General features: G+C 57.0%; 2 protein-coding genes across 2 annotated transcripts in view; both read left to right on the top strand.

Moving 5' to 3' along the window:
* ELP3 (elongator acetyltransferase complex subunit 3) overlaps window positions 1-5,824 on the top strand; it is a 32,096-nt gene extending 26,272 nt beyond the window's left edge. The window contains exons 14-15 of the mRNA XM_038771459.1: window positions 1,032-1,113; window positions 5,418-5,824. Coding sequence (XP_038627387.1) covers window positions 1,032-1,113; window positions 5,418-5,494 — 159 coding nt within the window. The 3' untranslated portion in view covers window positions 5,495-5,824. The remainder of the gene's footprint in view (window positions 1-1,031; window positions 1,114-5,417) is intronic.
* A 7,097-nt stretch (window positions 5,825-12,921) lies between these two features.
* On the top strand, window positions 12,922-19,455 carry PNOC (prepronociceptin). The gene is made up of 3 exons (XM_038771448.1): window positions 12,922-13,047; window positions 18,964-19,050; window positions 19,294-19,455. The coding sequence occupies exons 1-3, from the start codon at window positions 12,922-12,924 to the stop codon at window positions 19,453-19,455; spliced, it is 375 nt and encodes a 124-aa protein (XP_038627376.1).
* Window positions 19,456-26,234: the final 6,779 nt, after the last annotated feature.

Genomic DNA, 26,234 nt, shown 5'->3' with positions numbered 1-26,234 from the left:
TTCTGTCGGATATAAGTGGCGAGAGAGTTCCAGGCCAGAGGGAGGATGTGGGCAAGAGGTTGGCAACGTGTATGGGCTGGGTTGTAGTAGATCAGCATGGTAAGATAGGAGGGAGAGAGCGGATTGAAGTTTCTGTTTGATATGGAGATGGATGAGCAACCCTGGAGGTTTTGGAGGAGGGAGGAGATGTGGGCTGAGCGCTTTTGTGGAAAAATGATCCAGGCAGCAGAGGGACCTACGGACTGGTGGCAGGGAGGTCGGCAAGGAGTCCGATGTAGTCAAGAGGCAGGATGGTACAAACGTCCAGACCCCTGAGCGGTTCCCTCCAGGTGTGAAACCTGGGGCGTTCCTGGGGCTGAGGCCGCCTTGGTGGGAGCTAGAGGAGGTCGCCCTGGCTCCCTTCTCGGAGCTTAGAGCAGTGTCTTTGGCGTTTGTGCGCTGACCTGGCGCCGGGCCCCAGCAGCTGCAGCCGCCGCAAGTCCCTCAATTACGGAGCCGTTAACATTTCAGAGCCTCAAAATAGCACGCGGTGTCGACGCAAGTGGGGCCGGGGGGCCGGGGGCCGGGAGCCGGGAGAAATCTATTGGATTGAACAAAACAAATGAAGATGTGCTGGCAACCGAGAGCTCTCGGCGGGAGGCCCGGGGCCCGTTAACTCCCCGCCGTCTCTACCGCCGCCACCAACACCGAAACAGCACTGCCCCCCTACCCCCCACCAGCGTAGTGGGGAGAGGGGGAGGGCGATCACGGTGGCTGCCCGGGAGAGACGTGCCCAGGCCCACTCCCCACCACACATGCATGCTTAAGGATTTGTGAGCTTATTTGAGCGAGCATCGTGAGCGCATGTGAGAATTGATAGGTGTGGAGGAGTCTCGGTCATCGTCTTCCCACCGACTTTCCCTCGCCACTCACGGGCGGCCCGTGTTGGGCTACCCCCCCCGCTTCACCCGGTGTGTGAGTGCCCATGGGGAACTTGGGGAGGGTGGGGTGAGGTGGGGGAGAAATGCCCAACCTTGGCATTTCCCCGGCAGGGTTTTGGGATGCTGCTCATGGAGGAAGCCGAGCGCATCGCCCAGGAGGAGCACGGGGCACGGAAAATCGCCGTCATTTCAGGTAACTGTGACACAGGGCTGATGGCCGATGGGACAGGGGCAGGGGCAGGGCTGAGCCCAGGCTGCAGCTCAGGCCCCGGGGCTGGGGGGCGGGAGGACGGGGGGGTGCCCTTGGGTCATCAGATCCATCCTCCTACCCTCGAGCGGGGGTCAGCCCTTAGGTGTCTGGAAGCCTCAGTTTGGGGGGGACCAGCCAGAGGGTGCTGCTACCTGTCTGCCAACGGTCAGGAATCTCCCCTCCCTTGGGGAGCCTCTCCCCCTGCCTTCAGGCCCCGGGGAGCTGCCGGTCAGCAGGGGTCGGAGGGGAGGCAGTGCAGGTCTCGGCCACCCTTCTCTTCTCCTCCTCCTCGGGCCGCACATCCCACTTCCTGCCACAGAAGAATAAGCAGCATGGCAGAGTGGAGAGAGCACAGGCCGGGTTGTGGGTTCTAACCCTGGCCCCGCCCCTTGTCTGCTGGGTGGCCTTAAGCAAATCACTTCCCTTCTCTGGTCCTCAGCTCTCTCATCTGAAAATGGGGATTGAGACTGTGAGCCCCATTTGAGAAACGGATTGTGTTCAACCCGATTTGCTGGTGCCATCCCAGTGTATAGTGTCTGGCACACAGTAAGCGCTTAACAAATACCATCATTATTATTACTAGAAGGCCCCACTTTGTCCTCACGCCCTCCCCTGCCCCCCTGCTTTGCCACCAGTCCCAGCCCCGTTCCCCGTTAGCCCACAGAGGAGGTGTGAAGGTCAGGAAAGAAGCCGGCTCTGGGGGCTGGGGCCACCATTCCACTGCCAATGGCCCCACCCACCGGGCTCAGGCTGCCCGTGCCAAGGAAACTCAGAGACACCAGCCACTTCCCACTTCCTTTGACCTTCCTGTGAGATTGCATGGCTGAGGGCTCAACAGGTCAGCCTACTGGCTCCAGCAGGCAGGGAAAGGAGGAATTCCTCTTCCCTGTGGCCTTGGTCAGGACAGAGGGCAAGGGAATTGCCCAAGGTCACCCTGCATGCTTGAGGCAGAGCCGAAACCAGAGCCTGGGTCCCCCGACTCCCAGCCCCACACTCTGTCCACCGAGCCACACTGCTCCCCTCATTGGGGAGAAGACACCAGGAATTCCTGTCCCCACGCCACTCATGGGCCAGATGGGGTGGTTTGTTGGCCAGACTGCCTGCTTTGACTGAGCCTGTCTCGGTTGTGAAGGTCCGGCTCATCGAGTTCCTGGGAACCTTAGTTTTCCTCTCACTGGGGAGGAGCCTTGGGCCACCCCCGCATCCCTCCTAGATCTGCCCACTGCCCTACCCCAGGCTCCCTCCTGGGCTCCTGGGAAAGAAACCTCGAACGAACATGCACGGTTCCATGCGGGAGGCATGCGGCAGCTCCACGCCCGGCGGTCTGCGCCACTCCTCGTGGCCCGGTGACGCGGGTGGACGTCACCAGAGCAGCCACGCTACCCTGCGCCCGCCGCGGAGCCAATCCGCCGAGCGGCATGACGGCCCCTTCCTCCGGGGAACCGGCTTTCTTTTTGTGTTCTTCCAGGCGGAAAATTAGTGTGGCCGCGGGCCAGGATCCCTGCTCACCCGATGGCGCGGGGGCGGAGCGGGAGGGTGGGCGGGTGGGGGAGCGTCTGCCTGAAAAGTGCAGGTACCAGTCGGAGCGGACAGCGGAGCCCCTGCTCCTCAGAGGTTTCAGCCCCGGACTTAGATGGCACCACTACCACCTCCCTTTCCTAGTAGATTTTGAGGTGGATGGGCTCCCTCTCTCCAGGAGTCTTGCTGGCAGATTCCGGGGCTGAGCTGGGACCTAGCCTGCTAGACAAAGACAATGAAGACAGTACTCCTGTGTAAAGATCGAACACTTAGAAGAGGGTGGTTTTTTTGTTTGACCCAGGCTGTGTCAGTGAGTCCTGTGGGTTTTCTCCGGCTCGTGGGAAACCATGCTGTGGCTCCTAGTTGTAGACTCAGCTCCCAGGACCCCGTGCCATCCAGGGAACCACACAATGTGCCAGCCACCCAGGAGTAGCTGTGGCCAGGCCCCCCAGGCTGGGGGCGGATAATACCAGGGTTATTTCTGGTCATTCCCAGGACACCTGAAGAGACAGTGCCAGACTTTCTGCCCATTATCCCCCTTGCCGTCTTCCAGATGAACCATTGAAAATCTGCCCTGCCCAAAGGGACCAGAACTTGAGTAGTAAGGATTGGGGGATCTCAGACTGGCCGTTTCTTCCTGCCCCTCCAAGCTAGGATTCCATCTCCAACAGGGAGGACAGAAACCGGGTGTTGGTCAGGGTTAGGGATGGACCAACCCCACATCCCTGACTCCCCCGGAGACCCGGCATGGGCCATCTGACACCCCCAACTCTACACCAGTGACCCAGCATGGACCATCCAACACCCCTGACTCTGTGCCTGTGTTCAGTCCCCCCACCCCTTCTGTTTCCTTGTTTGTTTCCTAAACCTTTAAAATCCTTTCTAGGTGCCAAATACTGTACTAAATCCTGGAGTAGTTACGAGACAATTAGGTCAGACAAAGTCTAAGTAGAAGGGAGAACAGGTATTGAATCCACATCTTTGCAGATGAAGAAACTGAGGCACAGAGAAGGGAAATGACTTCTTGCATTCATTTAATTGTATTTATTGAGCACTTACAATGTACAGAGCACTGTAGTAAGCACTTGGAAGGTACAGTTCAGCAACAGAGACAATCCCTGCCCATAACTGGGTCATAGCTTCAAGGTCCAAAGGCATTCCAGTGGGCAACAGGAATTAGAACCCAGGCCCTCTGCCCGCCAGGCACCCGGCTCACCTGGCTTTGCAAGGAGCTGCGGTCAGGGGGCTTGGGAAGGGTTTGGGTCCCTTGGCCGGGGACGGGTCGGCGCTGACCTTCTGTCGGGAGCCCTAAGCCAGTTTCTTCAACGAGGGTCAGGGGTCTTAATTGCAGAAAGTCCCTTTGTTCCAGTGCCAAGGGTCAGAGGTTAATTGGTTCCTGTCGCCAGCTGCCAAAAGAGGAGGGCCCTAGCCTGGGACGCCAAGGGGCTGCGACCCTCAAAGGGTCCCCAGGGTCTCCAGCGGGGACTTGACGTGGGTCGGTGGGAGCTGGGCAGGAGGGGCGGCTCTGCCCTGGGTTCAAGGCGAAGTGATGGTGGGGGTGACCCGCTTCAGCTGGGGCTGGGGGGCGTTGAGGAGGGGCTGTGCCCGCGCCGGCTGGTTGCGGTGAGTCTTGGGGGTGCGGGTGGGGGTCGGCCCCGGGGGAGGGCGCCTCCGTGGGCTGTCGCCCCTGCCCCCACCCGAGCCCCAGCCCACGGCGCAGCTCAGACATTAAACCCTCGAGCCGTGGCGGCAAACGGCTTGGCCCCCGCTCCCCACCGACTGATGGCTCCAGCTGGGGCGAGCGCGGCCTGCCAACGCCCCCTCCTCGCCCCTGGCACCGACTCGGGCCCTTCTGCCCCCCGGCCCTGGGCAGGACAGCTGTGCCCCACTCCTGCATCTTGGTCCAAGCGGGGAATTCTCCAGGCTCGGGCACCCTTCGCCCCCCACCCCCTCCGATCATCTGGGCTTCTCCTTACCCAAATCCGTGCCGCCTTGGCCGAGGGGTGGCAACCACCACTGCCCTCGGGGGAGTGGAAGAGGGCCATCCTCCACCTCCTGCTTTCTGCCCCTTCTCCAGGGGGGCGATCCCCCAGTCCCCACCGCCCCCAGGCAGGCCTCTGGGGGTCGTCCGGACCCTGGCTCGGTCCTGCCCCACCGTCCGGGGAAGGCAGCCTCCAAGTGCCCAGTTGGGCCGAGGGCGACGGAGCCCCCCCGGGCCCCTCCCGCCCGCTGCTAAGGCCAGCGCTAATTGGGGCTGACGCGGGCATTATCGATGGTAATCGAATGATTTTCAGGACATTTTGTGCTCCACGGTCTTGCCGCGGGCGGTGTCGAGCTGTCGGTATGTCGGGAGCGGGCCGAAAGTGGGGGGCTGCTGTCCTGGCTGGGGAGGGGGCGGACCCTGCCTGCCCCCAACTCGCCCGGGCTGTCGTCGGGGGCCGGTGCTGGGCAGGGGCACCCTGTGTCTCTGTCTCTCTCTCTTCCTCCCCCATCCCACGGGGTCGTGGGCTTGAAGTGGGGGAGGGCCGGGTGACTGAGCGCCTGGGGAGGACAGAGCCGGTTCGGGATGGGGGGGGGGGGACAGGGGCCGGTTGGACGGCCCCCATCTCCTCTCGTGTCCGCCTGGGGGGCCGGGGTTCTGAGCCTGCAGGTGCCTGTCAACCTGATTGCTCTCCGGAGCGATCGAGGCCCCCCACGGGACCCTCACCACCACCCCCTCTTCTTTCCAGGTGTGGGCACCAGGAACTATTACCGCAAGATGGGCTACGAGCTGCAAGGGCCGTACATGGTCAAGAGGCTGGACTGACCCCTCCTTACCGGGACCAGAACTCAGCAACCACCCGTGGGGGCGGGGGGCGAGGAATAAAAAAAAAAAAACCCAGTCAAGCTGGACCCGAACTGAATTGTGCCTCCGGCCTAAGGGTCTGTCCTGCGCCCCACTCTCTCCAGTCTGAGGGAGGCTCTAGCCCTGGTGAAGAGCCCCCCACACTTTCCTCCTCTCCGGGCTGGAATTAAGAAGACCCTACCCCCTGACGTCTATCCCCCCCCACCTCCGGTTTAGACGACTGGGTAGTTGGAAAGCTGGGGAAAGGACATAGAAACAGCGGAAACTCAAGGTCCATCAACCAGTCAGTCCATCGTGTTTATTGCTGAATTGGCCTTCCCAAGCGTTTAGTACAGTGCTGTGCACGCAGTAAGCGCTCAATAAATACGGATGAATGAGCGCCTGCTGGGCGCAGAGCGCTGGGAAGTGGAAGCTTTAGAGCACGTGGTCCCTGCCGTCGAGGAGGTTGATGTGATTCATTCAATCCTTTATTGAGCTCTTACTGTGTGCAAAGCACTGTGCTAAGCGCTTGGAAAGTACAATTCGGCAACACACAGAGGCAATCCCTACCCAACAACAGTCTAAAGGGGGCGGGGAGACAGACGACAACTGTCTTGGAGCTGACTGTGCTGCTGAGCTGTAGCCCCCGTCCCACCCAGGTGGGATAAGGTAGCCCCCACGCGTGGCTCTCGGGGGGGAGCAATTAGTACAGTGATCTGAGCACAGTAAGCGCTCAATAAATATGAATGAATGAATGGGGGGTGGGGGGGCGGCTCCTGCAGTGAGCACTGCCGCGGGCTAAGCGCAGGCCCGCCTGGGCCTTCGGGGCGGGGAGCAGACACACGGCCGAGGGAGATGAGGAGGGGGCTCCTGGGCAGCGCCCATGCCACCCTCTCCACCACCGAGCCCCTGGGCGGGGGCATCCCCAGTCTTTTAGACTGTGAGCCCACTGTTGGGTAGGGACTGTCCCTATATGTTGCCAACTTGTACTTCCCAAGCGCTTAGTACAGTGCTCTGCCCACAGTAAGCGCTCAATAAATACGATTTATTGATTGATTGATCCCGACCTCGTGACCCGGCGGCCTTTCACCGCACTAGCCCGAGACGACGGCGCTTCCCAAGTTGGGAGGAGCGTCCGGTTCGTCTCTAACGCTGCCCCTCCCCCGGCCCCGCTGCCTCTGGGGGGACCCGGCCCGTGTCCGACGGCCGAGGGCCCCCCCGGACCCGGGGCCAGCCAGGAGACGGACAGACGGAAGGGAGACCCGGCCCAGCCCCGAGAGGGGTCTCCACGCCCCTTCCACGGGACGGTTGCGGCCTGGGACTCTGGGCTGGGGGAACCGGGACACCCCTCGGGGAGGGCGAGGGTCCAACCGGGGCTGCAGGGAGGCCCGGCCCCCAATTCCTCTCCCCCTCTGAGCCGGAGAGCCGGTCCTTCAGGCGGCCTCTGCCTCTCGACCAACGGCTGAGGGCCGGGCACTGTGCTGAGCGCTGGGGAGAGCACAGTCACCACCGAGACCCACATCCCGCGGCCCCGACGAGTTTAACGGCGGAGACGGAGAGGCGGGATCCGCGGATGGTGCAAGCGGGAGGAAGAACAAAGACGGCGCGGGAAGCCGGACCGATACAATCCGGTGAGTCGGAGCAGCCCAAGAGCCCACGGAGTGTTCCGTTAGATCTGTCTGCGATGGAGAAACGCAATCAAGTGGACGCTCCTGTGGAGGACGGGATGAAAATACACAAGGTTGGGAATTGGGCGTGATCGGTCTGTTGTGAAGTTTATCCGGGAAGGCTTCCTGGAGGAGGTGGGGGCTTAGGGAGTTTCAGGCTGGGGACACACCGTGAACAAGGTGCCGGAAGCAGGGGAATCAATCAATCAATCGTAGTTATTGAGCACTTACTGTGTGCAGAGCACTGTACTAAGCTCTTGGGAAGTACAAGTTGGCAACCTATAGAGACAGTCCCTACCCAACAGTGGGAGACCGAGGTAGAGTTTACGAGGTGAACTTGAAGGGAGTGAAGAGAGCGGGCTTGGCGAGTCACAGAAGATTAGAGATCTCTGCCCTTATTACTATTATTATTATTATATTTTTAAGCGCTTACTACGTGTCAAGCACGGTCACATTCAGGGGTAGATAAAAATGAATCAGATTGGATACGTGGGCCCTGTCCCACGTGGGGCTCACAGTCTAAGTCTGTGGCAGCCCAGCCCGGCCCACCCCCTCTCTGCCCCGGAGTCCCAGCCCCAGGGGTCCCGGCTGGGTGTAGATCTCGGCTACTTTTAGGGGAATCGGAAGGGCCCGAGGTGTCTCGGGGATGGGGGCTCTATCTCCACCGCCCAGAGGCGGGCCCGGCCCAGAGGCTCCCGCAGCTCTGCCTTCCCCAGTTTCGGGGATACCCGCACCCCGCCTCTCCAGGGGGCGGCCAGCGGAGAAGGGGTTTCAGCCCGACCGGAGCCGTCGAGGCCCCTTGCCCCTTGCCCCGGCCAGGCCGAGGTCGGGCACAAAGACCCTGCACCCTCCGCTCCTCCGCCGCCAATCTCCTCACCGTACCTCGTTCTCGCCTGTCCCGCCATCGACCCCCGGCCCACGTCATCCCCCGGGCCTGGAATGCCCTCCCTCTGCCCATCCGCCAAGCTAGCTCTCTTCCTCCCTTCAAGGCCCTGCTGAGAGCTCACCTCCTCCAGGAGGCCTTCCCAGACTGAGCCCCTTCCTTCCTCTCCCCCTCGTCCCCCTCTCCATCCCCCCATCTTACTTCCTTCCCTTCCCCACAGCACCTGTGTATATGTATATATGTTTGTACATATTTATTACCCTATTTATTTATTTATTTATTTTACTTGTACATATCTATTCTATTTATTTTATTTTGTTAGTATGTTTGGTTTTGTTCTCTGTCTCCCCCTTTTAGACTGTGAGCCCACTGTTGGGTAGGGACTGTCTCTATACGTTGCCAATTTGTACTTCCCAAGCGCTTAGTACAGTGCTCTGCACATAGTAAGCGCTCAATAAATACGATTGATGATGATGATGGAGGCTTGTTGGCTGCGGGTCCGGGCCAGCGGAGCCGTCCTATTTCCCACGGGTTCACGGTCCGTTTCGCCCGCCCCCGCACCGGCCACTGCAGCCTGGGAGGGGAGCGGCAAGGGTTAACGGGGCGGGAGACTGGGAAGGACGGAGTCGGGAAGAGCGGGATGGGAGACCCTCCTCGATCGGCGTGTATGTGCGTGTCTGTGGAAGGGTATTCATTCACTCATTCATTCGATCGTATTTTATTGAGCGCTTGCTGTGTGAAGAGAGCGCTTGGGAGAGCACAACATAACAATAAACAGACACGTTGCCTGCCCCCAATGAGCTCACAGTCTAGAGGGATCACGGAGGGGATCACAGAGGGGGATCAAAGGGGGAGTAGTAGAAGTATGAATGTATACGAGAAGGTGTTTCCAACATGATTTTGGGGTTGTGTCTAGTCTCCGCACGGAATGCCAGTGGATGCAACCCTCGGTTTTCTCCAGATTTCCCGCCGGCGGCGGAGCCGGTGAAGCGGCTGACAGCTCCCTTGCCCGTCTCCCTTGGCCTGGGCCCGGGCCTCTGGACGGGCGGGCCTGTCCCCCGCCAATCGCCCTTCTAGAATTTGGCCTGATGCCTGAAGCCTGTTGAATCGGAAGAGTTTCCCAGAGGAGCAGAAGTGTGGTTGGCACATCTCCTTCCGGAGGCCTTCCCAGACGAAGCCCCACTTTTCCTCATCTCCCACTCTATGTGTTGCCCCGACTTGCTCCCTTTGCTTCGCTCCTTCCCCGGCCCCATTCCCGCTTTTGTATATATCTGTAATTTTATTTATTTGTATTGATGTCTGTCTCCCCTCCTCTAGACTGAGCTCCTTTTGGGCAGGGAATGTCACTGTTTACAGTTGCATTGTACTTTCCCAAGCGGTTAGTACAGTGCTCTGCACACAGTAAGTGCTTAATAAATACGATTGAATGAATGAATACCTACATCCCACATCCAGGCCTCGTGTCGCAGCTTCGGGCATGGCTGCATGGGATCCATCAGCTGAACAGGATGGGCCCACTCTGGGTCCCTGCTTACTGCCATCGGCAATTGGAGGGGCAAAAGGAGGAGGGGCACCCTCGATTCTGCCCTGACAAGCTTCACCAACACTATATAGTCTCAGAATCATGCAGCCAAATTTGCTAAGAAATTTCCACACGGTCCAGAACAATCAATGGTATTTATCACATGCTTACTTTGTGCAGAGCACTGTACTGAGCATTTGATCTCGTAGTGGTGTCAAATGCTTTCGTCAGGTCTCCAGAGAAGCGGTGTGTCAGTGGAAAGATGCGGGCCTGAGAAACAGGACCCTAGGTTCTAAATCTGACTCTGCCGCTTGTCTGCTGTGGGACTTTGGGCAAGTCACTTAACTGCCTTGGTTCTCAGTTACCTCATCTGTAAAATGGGGGACTAAATACTCGTTCTCCCTCCCCATTAGCCTGTGAGCTCCACGTGGGACAGGGCTTGGGTTCTATCTGCTAACGCTTGTATCTACCCCAGCGCTTAGTCCAGTGTTCGCCACGTAGCTTAACAAATACTATTATTAATAACAATAATAGTGACAACAATAATAATAATAATTAAGCATAGACGCCTCGGTGCCGTTCCCTGCACTTTTGCCTTTTGCCGTATCTGACGGGTGGCGAAGATGATGTCGGTGGGCCCTGTTGCGATCTTCCATTGAGATTCCGGGAGCGTGCCGTTCAAGATGTTTTCCAGTTGTGATTTTGTGTCTTTATCCATTTCGATTACAGGTTTTGTTGATGTGTGTTTCGGGGTATACGAATTTAACAGTGGTCAAGCGGGGAGGGGAAGGAGGAAGAGGAGGAGGAGGAGGAGGAGGAGGAGGAGGAGGAGGGGTTTGGGGAGGTTTCAGATTTGGGGGGCGGTGGAGGAGGGCGGCTGGGAGGGAGCCGTTAAATAGGGATCGGGGCGGCTGCGGCGGCGTCAGTGTGACAGGCAGTGGAAGAGGAGAGGAGGGAGCCGGACACTAAGCCCGCTGCTCCTGCTCCTGCTCCTGTTCCTGCTCCTCCTCCTGCTCCTGCTCCTGCTCCCGCTCCTGCTCCTGCTCCTGCTCCTCCTCCTGCTCCTGCCCCTGCCGCTGCCCCTGCCCCTGCTCCTGCTCCTGCTCCTGCTCCTGCTGCGGGGCACAGCGCTCTGGTACGTTGTGCCGCGGGGCCCGGAGCAAGGGGTAAGGGGTAAGGGCTGCGGGGAGGGGTCGCGCGGGGGGGGGGGGCGCAGAGGGTGCCTGGAGGGGAGACGCGGGGGAGCGCGGGGAAGAGTGGCCGGGACGGAGGGCAGGGTGCCCAGGGCGGGGGGCAGGATGCCCAGGGCGGGGGGCATGATGCTCAGGGTGGGAAGCAGGGTGCCCAGGACGGGGGGCAGGATGCCCAGGGCGGGGGGCAGGATGCTCAGGGTGGGGAGCAGGGTGCCCAGGACGGGGGGCAGGATGCCCAGGGCGGGGGGCAGGATGCTCAGGGTGGGGAGCAGGGTGCCCAGGACGGGGGGCAGGATGCCCAGGACGGGGGACAGGATGCCCAGGGCGGGGGGCAGGATGCTCAGGGTGGGGAGCAGGGTGCCCAGGACGGGGACTAGGGTGCCCCGGGCTCAGGGCGCAGGGGGGACCGGGCGGGAAAAGGGGAGGGAAGAGGGGGGGGGTGTTTCCCTTCGGTTGGGGAGGAATGAGATGGGGTCGTGGGGTCCGGAGTTTTCTGTCCCGTCCGCCCTCCCCAGGTTTCCGCCCCCGGCGCCCGACCCTCCGCCGCCCGGTTTCTGTAGGGCAGAGCGGGGTCGGGCTTGGGGTGGGCTGGGGGGCGGCTCGGCTTTCTCCCGCCCACTCCGGGCTCCGACCGGACCCGTCCGGACCCTGCTGACCGAGCCGTTGAGCTGAGAGGCGGAGAGGCGGGGGTCGCAGCCCCAGCCCGCCCTCGAGGGGCTCCGAAATTGGTCCGGGCAGGGGCCGGAGGGCCGGGATCTCTCGGACTCGGTGCCACCTGCCGCCTCCCTCGTCCCTCCCGGCGCCCTGCCCGCCGATGCCTGTCTGCTCTCCAGCTCTATCTGGCTCTGTCTCGCTGCCTCGGTGGTTCTGTCTCTGAGTGTGCTAACCGCCCCCACTCCTTTCTCAAGACATTGGGGTGAAAGTGGGGGAATTGGGGGGACCCTGGGGGTAACTGAGAGAACCGCGGGAGAGGGGGCAAGGAGCTGAAGGGGGGCAAGGGCAGCGAGCGGAGGACAGAGGGGCGAGGAATGGGGAGGGGCGCAGAGAAAACAGGGGCAGGGGCCTGGGGAGGGGCAGAGGGCGCAGAGCTGGGGGGTAGGATGGAGGATCGAGGGGACGGGGGGCGACGGGGGGAGGGGTCGGGAGGCTGGGGGGTTCGGGACAGGGGACAAAGGGCGGAGGGCTCAGGAGAGATGGGGTCGGAAGGCTGTGGGGGGCTTAGGGGGGCGGGGGGCTCGGGAGAGATCATCATCATCATCATCATCAATCGTATTTATTGAGCGCTTACTATGTGCAGAGCACTGTACTAAGCGCTTGGGAAGTACAAATTGGCAACATCTAGAGACAGTCCCTACCCAACAGTGGGCTCACAGTCTAAAAGGGGGAGACAGAGAACAAAACCAAACATACTAACAAAATAAAATAAATAGAATAGATATGTACAAGCAAAATAAATAAATAAATAAATAAATAAATGAATGAATAGAGTAATAAATATGTACAAACATATATACATATATACAGGTGCTGTGGGGAAGGGAAGGAGGTAGGGAAGCTCCAGAGGGGACAGGGGGTTCGGGGTGAGGCCCGGGAGACTCGGGGGGAGCCGGGGATGAGGGATTTAGGGATATGGGGGGCGGTAGCGCTTTAGTGGCCCGTTTGGGTTTGGAGCGGGCCGCCTCGGTTTCGCTCCACCATCTGGCTGTGGGCCTCCTCCGGCTCTCATTGTCCAGTTCAAACCGACTGGAACCGATCGGAACCGAGCGGGAGCGGGGCCCGGCGGGGCGGCAGGACGGGCGGGCGGAGCGGGCCTGTGGCCCGGCCGGGCACTGCCGCCCCACGCGGGACCGAGTCGCCAGCCGGGCGCCAGGGACGGAGACTGAGGGAATGGGCGGGCAGGACCGGCTACCAGAGAGAGAGAGAGAGACAGAGTGTGAGTGTGAGTGTGCCGGAGGAGGGAGGGGAGGGGAACAACCTCTTCTGTTGCCGGAGGCTGGTCGGGGTGGGCGTCGGTCACCTAGCCCACCCCCAGCTCCTCTCGGCCCGGACCCTCACCTGTTTCCTTTCCCTTGTAGCTTCCCTCTCCCAGCCCGGCCCATCCCGTCGTTCCCGGCTCCCGGCCCAGTCCGGCCCAGTCCGGCCCCATGAAGACGGTGGTGCGGGGCCTCGTGCTGCTCGGCTTGGTGTCCTGCGCGCTGAGCCACTGCCAGAGGGAATGTTCCTGGTGCAAGGCCCGCCTGGGGCCCGCGGTCACCACCTTCAGCACCACGGTGAGTGTCCGTCGGGGGCCGGGGCCGGGGCCCGGGGGCAGCCCGCCGCCACCCAACCGGGAGCGGGGCCCTGGACTGGGCGCCTGCTAGGGACAGACCGCTCCGTCATCATCATCATCATCAATCGTATTTATTGAGCGCTTACTATGTGCAGAGCACTGTACTAAGCGCTTGGGAAGTACAAATTGGCAACATATAGAGACAGTCCCTACCCAACAGTGGGCTCACAGTCTAAAAGAGTGGGCTCACAGTCCCATCCCCGCCCTGTGTAGAGAGCTGGAGTGGGTCCCTGCTGCCCTGTGGACAGCGCTAGCTTGGGCTCCTGTCGCGTGTAGAGCGCTGGATTGGGCCCCTGTCAGTCATTCATTCAATCGTATTTATTGAGCGCTTACTGTGTGCAGAACACTGTACTGAGCGCTTGGGAAGTCCAAGTTGGCAACATATAGAGACAGTCCCTACCCTTCAACGGGCTCACAGTCTAGAAGGGGGAGACAAGCAACAAAACAGGTAGACGGGCTGTCAGCTGTGTGACTTTGGGCAAGCCACTTAACTTCTCTGTGCCTCAGTTACCTCATCTGTAAAATGGGGATTAAAACTGTGAGCCCCCTGCGGGATAACCTGATCACCTTGCAACCCCCCAGCGCTTAGAACAGTGCTTTGCACATAGTAAGCGCTTAACAAATACCATTATTATTATTATTATTATTATTAATACCATCAGAATAAATAGAACTATAGCTATGTACACATCATTCATAAAATAAATAGAATAGGAAATATGTACGAGTAAAATAAATAGAGAAATAAATCTGTACAAACATATATACAGGTGCTGTGGGGAGGGGAAGGAGGTAGGGTGGGGGGGTGGGGAGGAGTAGAGGAAAAGGGGGGCTCAGTCTGGGAAGCCCTCTTGGAGGAGGTGAGCTCTCAGTAGGTGAGATGAGAAGCAGTGTGGCTCAGTGGAAAGAGCACGGGCTTTGGGGTCAGAGGTCATGGGTTCAAATCCCGACTCCGCCACTTAGCTGTGTGACTTTGAGCAAGTCACTTCACTTCTCTGGGCCTCAGTTACCTCATCCGGAAAATGGGGATTAAGACTGTGAGCCCCCCGTGGGACAACCTCATCACCTTGTAACTTCCCCAGCGCTTAGAACAGTGCTTTGCGCAAAGTCCTTAATAAATGCCATTATTATTATTATTATGAGGAGGTGAGCTGTCGCGTGTAGAGCCCTGGCTTGGGCCCCTGTCGAGTATAGAGCGCTGGATTGGGCCCCTGTTGCGCTGTATCGGGAACCAAGGAATCAAGCAGCAGAATAAGGTGACAGAAGTTGTCCCACATATTCGAAAAAAACACTATTGATGGCAAAATTAACCGTGTGCTAATTCGTGAGTGAATTCCGGAAAACCCGAGGCGGGATCCGCTGTCTGCTAACCCTGTGCACACCAAAAGACCGTCTCTGGTTGTATTCTCCTGTTCCATGGTTGCAGCGCCTGGCGCCTGACGCTGTTTTCGCTTTTCCCCCCTTGTCTGTCTTTCCTTAAGAAAGCCCTCGAGTGGCTTGCAGTCTAATGCAGCTGCCACCAGCACAATAGGTGAAAACCAGAGTAAATAGACGGAACAGACGCGTCAGTCAATAAAGAAGGAATAAACCAGTGGGGGTTGGAGGGCAGCCGAAGGGGTGGGGCGGAACCCGTCAGGGAAGGGAGGGGTGGGATTCTCCAAGGGCTTGGAAGACGGGACCAGTGATAGTCCCGGCGTTGACAGGTGTCGAGGGACAGTTTAGGAAACTGAGCCGTGGAGCAGGGTGGAGGGGGAGCCAGGAAGCCAGGGAAACGCGGAATCCCGAGAGCCACTTTCTGAGAGCGCGAGGGCACAAGAAACTGTGGGTCCCAAGGGCACCCACGGGTGACCGTCACTACCAGGGCCGAATCCTGCGATGCGGGGCAATGATAATAATGGGATTCGTTAAGCGCCAACTTTGTGCCAAGCACTGTTTTAAGTGCTGAGGTAGATCCAAAGGAATCAGGTCTTCTCCCGTGGGGCTCACAGTCTTAATCCCCATTCTACAGATGAGGTAACGGAGGCACAGAGAAGTGAAGTGGCTTGCCCAGAGTCACACAGCAGACAAGTGGTGGAGCCGGGATTAGAACCCACGACCTCTGACTCTCAAGCCTGGACTCTTTCCACTAAGCCAAGCTGCTTCTCTATGGGGGGCAGCATGGGGGGCAAGCTGGTGGCTAATACAACAGGGAGGAGATGGAAGGCTGGGAGTGAGGCTTGGGGCGGCCGGGCAGGGGGTGATGATGATGATGATGATGGCATTTATTGAGCGCTTACTATGTGCAAAGCACTGTTCTAAGCGCTGGGGAGGTTACAAGGTGATCAGGTTGTCCCACAGGGGGCTCACAGTCTTAATCCCCATTTTACAGATGAGGTAACTGAGGCACAGAGAAGTCAAGTGACTTGCCCACAGTCACACAGCTGACAACTGGCAGTGCTGGGATTTGAACCCATGACCTCTGGACTCTAAAGCCCGTGCTCTTTCCACTGAGCCACGCTGCTTCTCTGTGGGATTGCGGGCGGGGCCGAGGTGGGGGGGCAGAGCTGGGGTCAGGCTGGGGCTGGGGGTGGGACTGATGAGGGGAGGGTCAAGCAGTGGGGGGGCGGGGGGGGGAGGGAGAAGAGGCGGGCGGCCTGGGCCCATTCATTCATTCATTCATTCATTCAATCGTATTTATTGAGCGCTCACTGTGTGCAGAGCACTGGACTAAGCGCTTGGGAAGTCCAAGTCGGCAACATCCAGAGACGGTCCCTACCCAACAACGGGCTCACAGTCTAAAAGGGGGAGACAGACAACAAAACAAAACATGGAGACAGGTGTCAAAAACTGTCAGAACAAATCATCAATCGTATTTATTGAGCGCTTACTATGTGCAGAGCACTGTACTAAGCGCTTAGCACTGTACTAATAGAATTCTAACAAATAGAATTAAAGCTCTAGGCACATCAGAAGGAGAGGGAAGAGGCCAGGGTGGGGCCGAGCGCTGGGCTGGGGGCGGGCCAGGACGGGGTGGGGCAGGGCTGGGGCCGGGCCCGGGGCCGGGCCCGGGGTGGGGTGGGGAAGCAGCGTGGCTCAGTGGAAAGAGCACGGGCTTTGGAGTCACAGGTCATGGGTTCAAATCCCGCCTCTGCCACTTGTCAGCTGTGTGACTTTGGGCAAGTCACTTAACTTCTCTGTGCCTCAGTTCCCTCATCTGTAAAATGGGGATTAAGGCTGCGAGCCTCACGTGGGACAACCTGATCACCTTGTATCCCCCCAGCGCTTAGAACAGTGCTTTGCACATAGTAAGCGCTTAACAAATACCATTATTATTATTATTATGGGGCCGAGTTGGGGGAGGGGATTGAGGCGGGGGGGGGGGGGGTGTCTCTCCAGGGGGCGGGGTAGAACCCGGAGAGGGGTGAGGATGGAGGGGAGGGCATTTGGGGGGAGAGCATATGGGGAGGGGCGTGGCCTGGGGGTTGGTCAAGGTGGAGCTGGAGGCAGGGCAGGGATAAAGGCGGCGAGTTGTGGGCAGGGAATGTGTTTGATGTTATAGTGTCCTCTCCCAAGCGCTTAGTGCAGTGCTTTGCACACAGTAAGCACTCAATAAATACGATTACAGCGTGGCTCAGTGGAAGGAGCACGGGCTTGGGAGTCAGATGTCAATCAATCAATCAATCGTATTTACTGAGCGCTTACTGTGTGCAGAGCACTGTACTAAGCGCTTGGGAAGTACAAGTTGGCAACATATAGAGACAGTCCCTACCCAAAAGTGGGCTCACAGTCTAAAAGGGGGAGACAGATAACAAAACCAAACATACTAACAAAATAAAATAAATAGAATAGATATGTACAAGTGAAATATATAAATAAATAGAGTAATAAATATGTACAAACATATATCCATATATACAGGTGCTGTGGGGAAGGGAAGGAGGTAAGATGGGGGGATGGAGAGGGGGACGAGAGGGAGAGGAAGGAAGGGGCTCAGTCTGGGGAGGCCTCCTGGCGGAGGTGAGCTCTCAGTAGGGCCTTGAAGGGAGGAAGAGAGCTAGCTTGGCGGATGGGCAGAGGGAGGGCATTCCAGGCCCGGGGGAGGACGTGGGCCGGGGGTCGATGGCGGGACAGGCGAATCCCGCCATCGATGTCATGGGTTCGAATCCCAGCTCCTCCAATTGTCAGCTGTGTGACTCTGGGCAAGTCACTTAACTTCTCTGTGCCTCAGTTACCTCATCTGTAAAATGGGGATTAGGACTGTGAGCCCCACGTGGGACAACCTGATCACCTTATATCCTCCCCAGCGCTTAGAACAGTGCTTTGCGCATAGTAAGCGCTTAACAAATGTCATCATTATTAATATTACTACTACTACTAATCATAGTGGGGGCAGAGGAGGAGCCAGACAGAGACAAGTCCAGGATGGGGGTGGGGCCGAGGTGGGGGCGGGTCCAGGAGAGGGGCCCGGGGGCGGGGCCGGCGGGTGAGTGGGGGTGGGAGAAACCCGTAGAGGAGATTGGATCTAGACGATCGATAAAATAAAAAATAAAATTAACGATGGTATTTGTTAAGCGCTTACTATGTGCCAGGCACTGTACTAAGCGCTGGGGTGGATACAAGCAGATCAGTCCCTGTCCCGCCAGGAGTTCACAGTCTTAATCCCCAGTTTATAGATGAGTTAACTGAGGCAGAGAGAAGTGAGGTGACTTGCACAAACCCACACAGTGGGCAAGTGGCTGAGCCGGGATTAGAACCCATGCCTTTCTGACTCTTAGGCCCAGGCTCTAGCCACTCCGCCAAGCTGCTTCTCGAAAGGGGTTTGGGGCGTTGGGGGTGGCAATCAATCAATCAATCAATCGTATTTATTGAGCGCTTACTGTGTGCAGAGCACTGTACTAAGCGCTTGGGAAGTACAAGTTGGCAACATATAGAGTGGCAGTACACATTCACTCACTCATTCAATCGTATTTATTGAGCGCTTACTGTGTGCAGAGCACTGTACTAAGCGCTTGGGAAGTCCACGTTGGCAACATATAGAGACGGTCCCTACCCAACAGTGGGCTCACGGTCTAGAACGGGGAGACAGACAACAAAACAAAACATATTAACAAAATAAAATAAATAGAATAAATATGTACAAGTAAAATAACTAGAGTAATAAATATGTACAAACATATATACATATGTACAGGTGCTGTGGGGAGGGGAAGGAGGTAGGGTGGGGGGGATGGGGAGGGGAGGAGGGGGAGAGGAATGAAGGGGCTGAGTGTGGGAAGGCCTCCTGGAGGAGGTGAGCTCTCAGTAGGGCTTTGAAGGGAGGAAGAGAGCTAGCTTGGGGGATGTGCACTGTCTCTATATGTTACCAACTTGTTCTTCCCAAGCGCTTAGTACAGTGCTCTGCACACAGTAAGCGCTCAATAAATACGATTGATGATGATGATGATGTGCAGAGGGAGGGCATTCCAGGCCAGGGGGAGGACGTGGGCAGGGGCTCGACGGCGGGAATGAGGCCCAGTGAGGAGATTAGCGGCAGAGGAGTGGAGGGTGCGGGCCGGGCTGGAGAAGGACAGAAGGGAGGTGAGGTAGGAGGGGGCAAGGTGACGGACAGCCTTGAAGCCGAGAGTGACTCCTCAATGTCCCTCTCCCCACGGGTGCCCTTTCCCACCCCGTTGCCCCGTTTTCCGCTGCCCACCCCGGCCCCTGGAGGATGGGGGCGGGGGAAGGCTGGCAGGGGGTGGGAGGTGGGCTGAGGCTGGCAGGGGTGTGGGTAGAGAAGTGGAGGGGTTAGGGGTGGGGGGCGGGACGAGGCCTGTCCGACGGGGCAGGGGGCTGCCCGGTGACCCCATTGGCGGTCCGGCCCCTGTCGCCCCACGCGCAGGCCTGCATCCTCGAGTGCCAGGGCCTGGTCCCCGCCCAGGCCAGCTGGGCCACCTGTGCCCGCATCCCGCGCTCCGCGCCTGGCAGGGCCCGGCCCGCTCGCCGCTCTGAGGAGGAGGAGGGCGACGAGGACGACGAGGACGACGAGGAGGATGAGGAGAAGGAGAAGAAAGAGGAGGAGAAGAAGGAGAAAGAGGAGGAGGAGGAGGAGGGGGTGAGGCCGTGGACGGCGCCGTGGACGCTGACCCCCGTCGGGGCCCGTCCTGGGCCTGGGCCTGGGCCGGGCCCGGGGCCGTGGGGTCTGGGCCCGACTGCGGGGCGGGGGGTGCAGAAGCGGTTCGGGGGCTTCACGGGGGCGCGGAAGAGCGCGCGGAAACTGGCCAACCAGAAGCGGGTCAGCGAGTTCGTGCGCCAGTTCGTCATGCTGAGCCTGCAGTCTAGCGAGCGCCACAACCGCCTGCCCGCCGCCCTGCGCGCCCGTGCACACCTCTAGCCGACGACCACCGGTGAGTGCCAAGTGGGGCCCGCCAGGGCAGGGACCCAGTTGCCACGGAAACCACATCCCCAAACCCCCAGCACCCTCTTGGGACCATTAACAGGGGGCGGGGCTGGGAAGAGGGGTCCCCACTCCCCCACATCCTCAGCCCTCGGGTGCCCGTCGGGGCGGCCAGCCCGGGCCCCATTTCCCACCTCTTGGGTTGGGGTGCGGACCCCGGGGGCCTGGACGTTTGAAAGGAGGGACAGCCCTATCCACGTTGGGAAGTAGCTAGACCACCAGTCTGGGACCCATCAATCAACCAGTGGTACTTGCTGAGCGTTTACTGGACTAGGCACACGGGAGTGCATGATCCAGTAGGATTATTATTATGATTATGGTATTTGTTAAGCGCTTACTATGTGCCAAGCACTGTTTTAAGTGCTGAGGTAGATACAGGGCAATCAAGTTGTCCCATGTGTGGTTCACACTCTCAGTCCCCGTTTTACAGTTGAGGTAACTGAGGCATAGAGAAATGAAGTGACTTACCCAAGGTCACACAGCAGACAAGTGGCAGAGCCGGGATTAGAACCCACGACCTCTGACTCCCAAGCCTGCACTCTTGCCACTAGGCCATGCTGATTACTAAGCATGATCCCCATCCTCAAGGAATTTACAGTCCAGACAGGGAGGCAGACATTAAAATAAATTACTGATAGGGAAAATGGCAGAGTATGAGGTTGTGAACGGAAGTACTGAGAAGCAATGGCCTAGCAGATAGCGCCCCAGCCCGGGAGTCAAAAGGACCCGAGTTCTAATCCTGACTCTGTCACTTGTGTGCTGTGTGACCTTGGGACAAGTCACTTCTTTGTGCCTCGGGTACCTCATTTGTAAAATGAGGATTAAGACTGTGAGCTCCTTGAGGGTGATGGACCGTGTCCAAACTGATTAGCTTGTAACCATCCCAGAGCTTAGTATAGTGCCGGGCACATAGTAAGCAATTAACAAATACCATAAAAAAAAGTGCCGTGAGCCTGCGAGTAACTATCAGAGGGCTTAAGGGGTACAGACCGAAGTGCAGAAGAGACGCAGAAGGGGGGGCAATTAGGGTCGCTGGGTTAGTCAGGGAAGGTCTCTTGGAGGAGGTGTGATTTTGGCAGTGCTTTGAAGATGGGGGGCATTGTGGTCGGTTGACAGCTCCGGGTGGACAGTTGAGTCCGAACTGGCAGGCCCAGCTCGGACACTCCCCAGTCTCGTCCGAGCTGCGGGGGACGAAGGCTGGAGTCCGGCCCAGACAGCTGGGGGTGGGAGCCCATGGCTGCGCCCCCATCACCTCCTGCCCAACGGGAGCCATTGGCCCAGTGCATTCTGAGCCCCAGGAAGGGGCCCGTTCCTCCAGGAAACTACCCGTCCCGGGGTGGTGCCCCAAGGTCACGGGTGCCCCTGGTCCGGCCTCTGCAGGTGTCCATGTCCAGCCCGTCGCCGAGTCGCCGCAGCCCGGCCAGCGGAAGGCAGGACTCCGGACCCTCTTCCGTCGCCACGCCGGGTGGTCGAAGACCCGCGGCCCCTCCATCCAACCTCCTCCCCGCCCACCCCCAAACCCCTCCAACCCCGCTCTATTTTTCTACCTTCCTCGAGGAAAAGAGAGCCCCGCCCTCCCCCGCTACACCGTACAGGGGCCAAGCTTGACCCTCTCCTTCCCCCCGACCCATGTGTGGGCTGGGCTAGACCCTTCTCCTCCTCCCCACTGACCCATCTAGGGGCCAGGCTTGACCTCCCCCCCCAACCACTGACCCTTCTAGGGGCCAGGCTTGGCCCTCCCTGCTCCCCAACCTCACCCTTACAGAGGTCAGGCTTGATCCCCCCCCCCACCCCCAACAAGATTCCTGATCGTCACTGCCATGATGTGTTGTGCCAGATTGTTATTTTTAATTGTTTCATACAACTCTTTCTCCATTAAACTTGTACAAAGCAAACGATTAATAAATTAGTTTACTATTTCTACTGAATCCTTGTGATTCTCCCTGCTGCCCTGAGAATGTATCTCAGAGAAGCAGTGTGGTCTAATGTAAAGAGCCCAGGCTTGGGAGTCAGAGGACATAGGTGCTCAACAAGTCTGCCACTTGACTGCTGTGTGACCTTAGACAAGTCACTTAACTTCATTCATCCATTCAATCGTATTTACCGAGCGCTTACTCCGTGCAGAGCATTGTACTAAGCACTTGGGAAGCAGCGTGGCATAATGGATAGAGCATCGGGGTGGGAGTCCGAAGGTCATGGGTTCTAATCCCGGCTCCGCCACTTATCTACGTGTGGCCTTGGGCAAGTCACTTCACTTCTGTGTGCCTGTTACCTCATCTGTAAAATGGGGATTAAGATTGTGAGCCCCACGTGGGACAGGGACTATACCCAACCCAATTATCTTGTCTCCACCCCAGTGCTTAGTATAGTGCCTGGCATATAGTAAGTGCTTAACAAATACCGTTATTATTATTATTATTACAATACAACAATAAACAATGACATTCCCTGCCCACAATGAGCTCAGACTTCTCTGGGCCTCAGTTTCCTCATCTGTAAAATGGGGATTCGATCCCTCAGGCAGAGACTATGATCCGACTGGATCATCTCATCTCCTCCAGAGCTCAGCCTGGCACATAGTAAGCGCTTAACAAATACCACAGTTATTATTATTATTACAGTACTTGGTACCGAGTAAGTGCTTGACAAATTCAACTTTTACCACTTAATTTCTCTGTGCCTTAGTTTCCCCATCTGTAAAGTGGGGATTCAGTATTTGTTCTCTCCCTGCCCTCGTTCTGCTGCATTGCCTAGTGGAAAGAGCATGGGCCTGGGAATCAGAGGTTGTGGTTTCTAATCCCGGCTCTGCCACATGTCTGCTGTGTGACTTCGGGCAAGTCGCTTAACTTCTCTGTGCCTCCGTTACCTATCTGTAAAATGGGGATCAAGACTGTAAGCCCCATGAGGGACAAAGAGTGTGTCCAAGTCCAACCTGATTACCTTGTATCTACCCCGGTCCTTAAAACAGTGCTTGGCACATAGAAAGTGCATAGAGAAGCAGCGTGGCTCAGTGGAAAGAGCACGGGCTTGGGAGTCAGAGGTCATGGGTTCTAATCCTGGCTCCGCCACATGTCTGCTGTGTGACCTTAGGCAAGTCACTTAACTTCTCTGAGCCTGGGTTCCCTCATCTGTAAAATGGGGATTAAGACTGTGAGCCCCACGTGGGACAACCTGATCACCTTGTATCTCCCCCAGCGCTTAGAATAGTGCTTTGCACATAGTAAGCGCTTAACAAATGCCATTATTATTATTAACAAATATCACAATTATTTTATTATCATTATAAACAAACACAATTATTTTTTTTATTATTACCATTATTAACAAATACCACAATTTATTTTTATTATTGTTGTTGTTATTATTAATGGACTCGGTCCCTGTCCCCCACGGGGCTCATAGTCTAAGGGGGAGGGAGAACGGATATTTTAGATTATCATTTTTTTTTTTCTCAGAGAAGGCAGCCGGGGGACCCCGAGAGGGGCAAGGCCAGAGGTTCATTCATTCATTCATTCATTCAATCGTATTTATTGAGTGCTTACTGGGTGCAGAGCACTGTACTAAGTGTTTGGGACAACCTGATCACCTTGTATACCCCCCGGCGCTTAGAACAGTGCTTTGCACATAGTAAGCGCTTAACAAATACCGCTATTATTATTATTATTATTATTACAAGTTAGAGGTCAGACCGAGAGGCTAGAGGCTTGGCCGAGTCCCCAGCCCCGTCCTGCCTCTGGGGTCGGGGGTCAGGGGTCGGAGGTTGGGGAGCCTTAGCGGCATCCTCTGTCAGGGAATAATAATAATAATAATAATGACATTTATTAAGCACTTACTATGTGCAAAGCACTGTTCTAAGCACTGGGGAGTTTACAAGGTGATCGGGTTGTCCCACGTGGGGCTCGCAGTCTTAATCCCCATTTTACAGAGGAGGGAACTGAGGCCCAGAGAAGTGAAGTGACCTGCCCAAAGTCACCCAGCTGACAGGTGGCGGAGGCGGGATTTGAACCCATGACCTCTGACTTCAAAGCCCGGGCTCTTCTAGACTGTGAGCCCACTGTTGGGTAGGGACTGTCTCTATATGTTGCCAGCTTGTACTTCCCAAGCGCTTAGTCCAGTGGTCTGCACACAGTGAGCGCTCAATCAATACGATTGATTGATTGATTGATTGATTGATTGATTGATTTCCACTGAGCCACGCGGCTTCCCGGGAAGCGGCGGATGGCGGGTGGGCATTGCCCCCTGGCGGTCGACGGTGGAACCTGCGGCTTCCCGAGCCGAGCCGAGCCGAGCCGAGCCGAGCCGAGCCGAGCCGGGCCCGGCAGGGCCAGAGGGCAAACATTGGGACCTTGTGGTCAGTGCCGCGGCTGGGATCTCCTCCATCAACTGTTGTCTACAGAGCGCTCAGTCTTCATCCCCATTTTAATCAATCAATCGATCGTATTGATTGAACGCTTCCTGTGTGCGGAGCACGGGACTCAGCGCTTGCGAAGTCCAAGTTGGCAACATCTAGAGACGGTCCCTACCCCACAACGGGCTCAGTCTGGGCCTGGGTAAATTCAATCGCATTTATTGAGTGCTTACTGTGTGCAGAGCACTGTAATAAGCGGTTGGTAAGTACAAGTTGGCAACATATAGAGACGGTCCCTACCCAACAGCGGGCTCACAGTCTAGAAGGCTGGACACGGTCCCTGTCCCTCGTGGAACTCACAGTCTCAATCCCCGTTTCACAGGTGAGGTCACTGGGGCCCAGAGAAGTGAAGTGACTAGCCCAATGTCACACAGCAGAGAAATGGAGGAGTCGGGATTAGAACTCACGTCCTTCTTACTTCTAGGCCCGGGCTCTATCCCGTAAGGCAGCTGTAGATGTGCTCCCGTGGCCCTTCCCGCACTGGGGCTCCCCCCGCCCCAACCCCACTCCACAGAGGGGCTGAGGGGTGGGCTGCCTGCCTTTATTCAGGGCAAGGGGAATAATAATAATAATAATAATAGCATTTATTAAGCGCTTACTATGTGCAAAGCACCGTTCTAAGCGCTGGGGAGGTTACAGGGTGATAAGTTTGTCCCACGGGGGGCTCACAGTCTTCATCCCCATTTTACAGATGAGGTCACTGAGGCCCAGAGAAGTGAAGTGACTTGCCCAAGGTCACACAGCTGATGATTGGCAGAGCTGGGATTTGAACCCGTGACCTCTGACTCCAAAGCCCGGGCTCCTTCCAGTGAGCCACACTGCTTCTCTAAGCTAGTGAGGAAGACTAGTGGGGAAGCTAGTGATGAGGGGAGGAGGCCAACCAAACACACACTCACTCACTCCCTCCCTCCCTCCCTCCCCTTCTCCAGCAGGCCCCATACCCAAGAATCAGGGTCCCAGATGGGATCCCCTCCTTCCTCTCCCCCCCCACCACCTTATCTCCTTCCCCTCCCCACAGCACCTGTATATATCATCATCAATCGTATTTATTGAGCACTTACTGTGTGCAGAGCACTGTACTATGCACTTGGGAAGTACAAGTTGGCAACATATAGAGACAGTCCCTACCCAACAGTGGGCTCACAGTCTAAAAGGGGGAATATATATGTATATATGTAGATATGTATATATGTATATGTATAGAGAAGCAGCGTGGCTCAGTGGAAAGGGCACGGCTTTGGAGTCAGAGGTCATGGGTTCAAATCCCGGCTCCACCAATTGTCAGCTGTGTGACTTTGGGCAAGTCACTTAACTTCTCTGTGCTTCAGTTACCTCACCTGTAAAATGGGGATTAAGACCGTGAGCCCCACGTGGGACACCCTGATCACCTTGTAACCTCCCCAGCGCTGAGAACAGTGCTTTGCACATAGTAAGCGCTTAATAAATGCCATCAAATAAATATGTATATATGTTTGTACGGATTTATTACTCTATTTTATTTGTACATATTTATTCTATTCTATTTTATTTTGTTAGTATGTTTGGTTTCGTTCTCTGTCTCCCCCTTCTAGACTGTGAGCCCGCTGTTGAGTAGAGACCGTCTCTAGATGGTGCCAACTTGTACTTCCCAAGCGCTTAGTACAGTGCTCTGCACACAGTAAGCGCTCAATAAATACGATTGAATGAATAAATGAATGAACCCCCACTCCCTGCCCAGCGTGGCCCAGCTCCTGGGCCCGCGGGCTCAGGTTTTTTGGAGGGAAAAGTGAACCGACAGGCTTTGGGCGGCCGACGGCCCGCCCTTGCCCGTTTGGGCCACGGCACCCAAACAAACAACCCTCCACCCAACCCCCATCTACCCTACAAGGAGGGAAGCAGCGTGGCTCAGTGGAAAGAGCGCGGGCTTGGGAGTCAGAGGTCCTGGGTTCCAATCCCGACTCAGCCACTTACTAATACTACTAATAATGATGGCATTATTATAATAATAAGGATGGTATTTGTTAAGCGCTTACTATGTGCAAAGCACTAGTCTAGGCGCTGGAGTAGATACAAGGTGATCAGGTTGTCCCACGTGGGACTCACAGTCTTCATCCCCATTTTACAGATGAGGGAACTGAGGCACAGAGAAGTGAAGTGACTTGCCCAAAGTCACACAGCTGACAATTGGTGGAGCCGGGATTTGAACCCAGCCCACTGTTGGGTAGGGACCGTCTCTATATGTTGCCAACTTGTACTTCCCAAGCGCTTAGTACAGTGCTCTGCACACAGTAAGCCCTCAATAAATACGATTGATTGATTGATTGATTGA

This window comes from Tachyglossus aculeatus, chromosome X2, assembly GCF_015852505.1.
Source record: "Tachyglossus aculeatus isolate mTacAcu1 chromosome X2, mTacAcu1.pri, whole genome shotgun sequence".
Taxonomy (NCBI): domain Eukaryota; kingdom Metazoa; phylum Chordata; class Mammalia; order Monotremata; family Tachyglossidae; genus Tachyglossus; species Tachyglossus aculeatus.
This window is presented reverse-complemented; position numbering and strand designations above follow the sequence as displayed.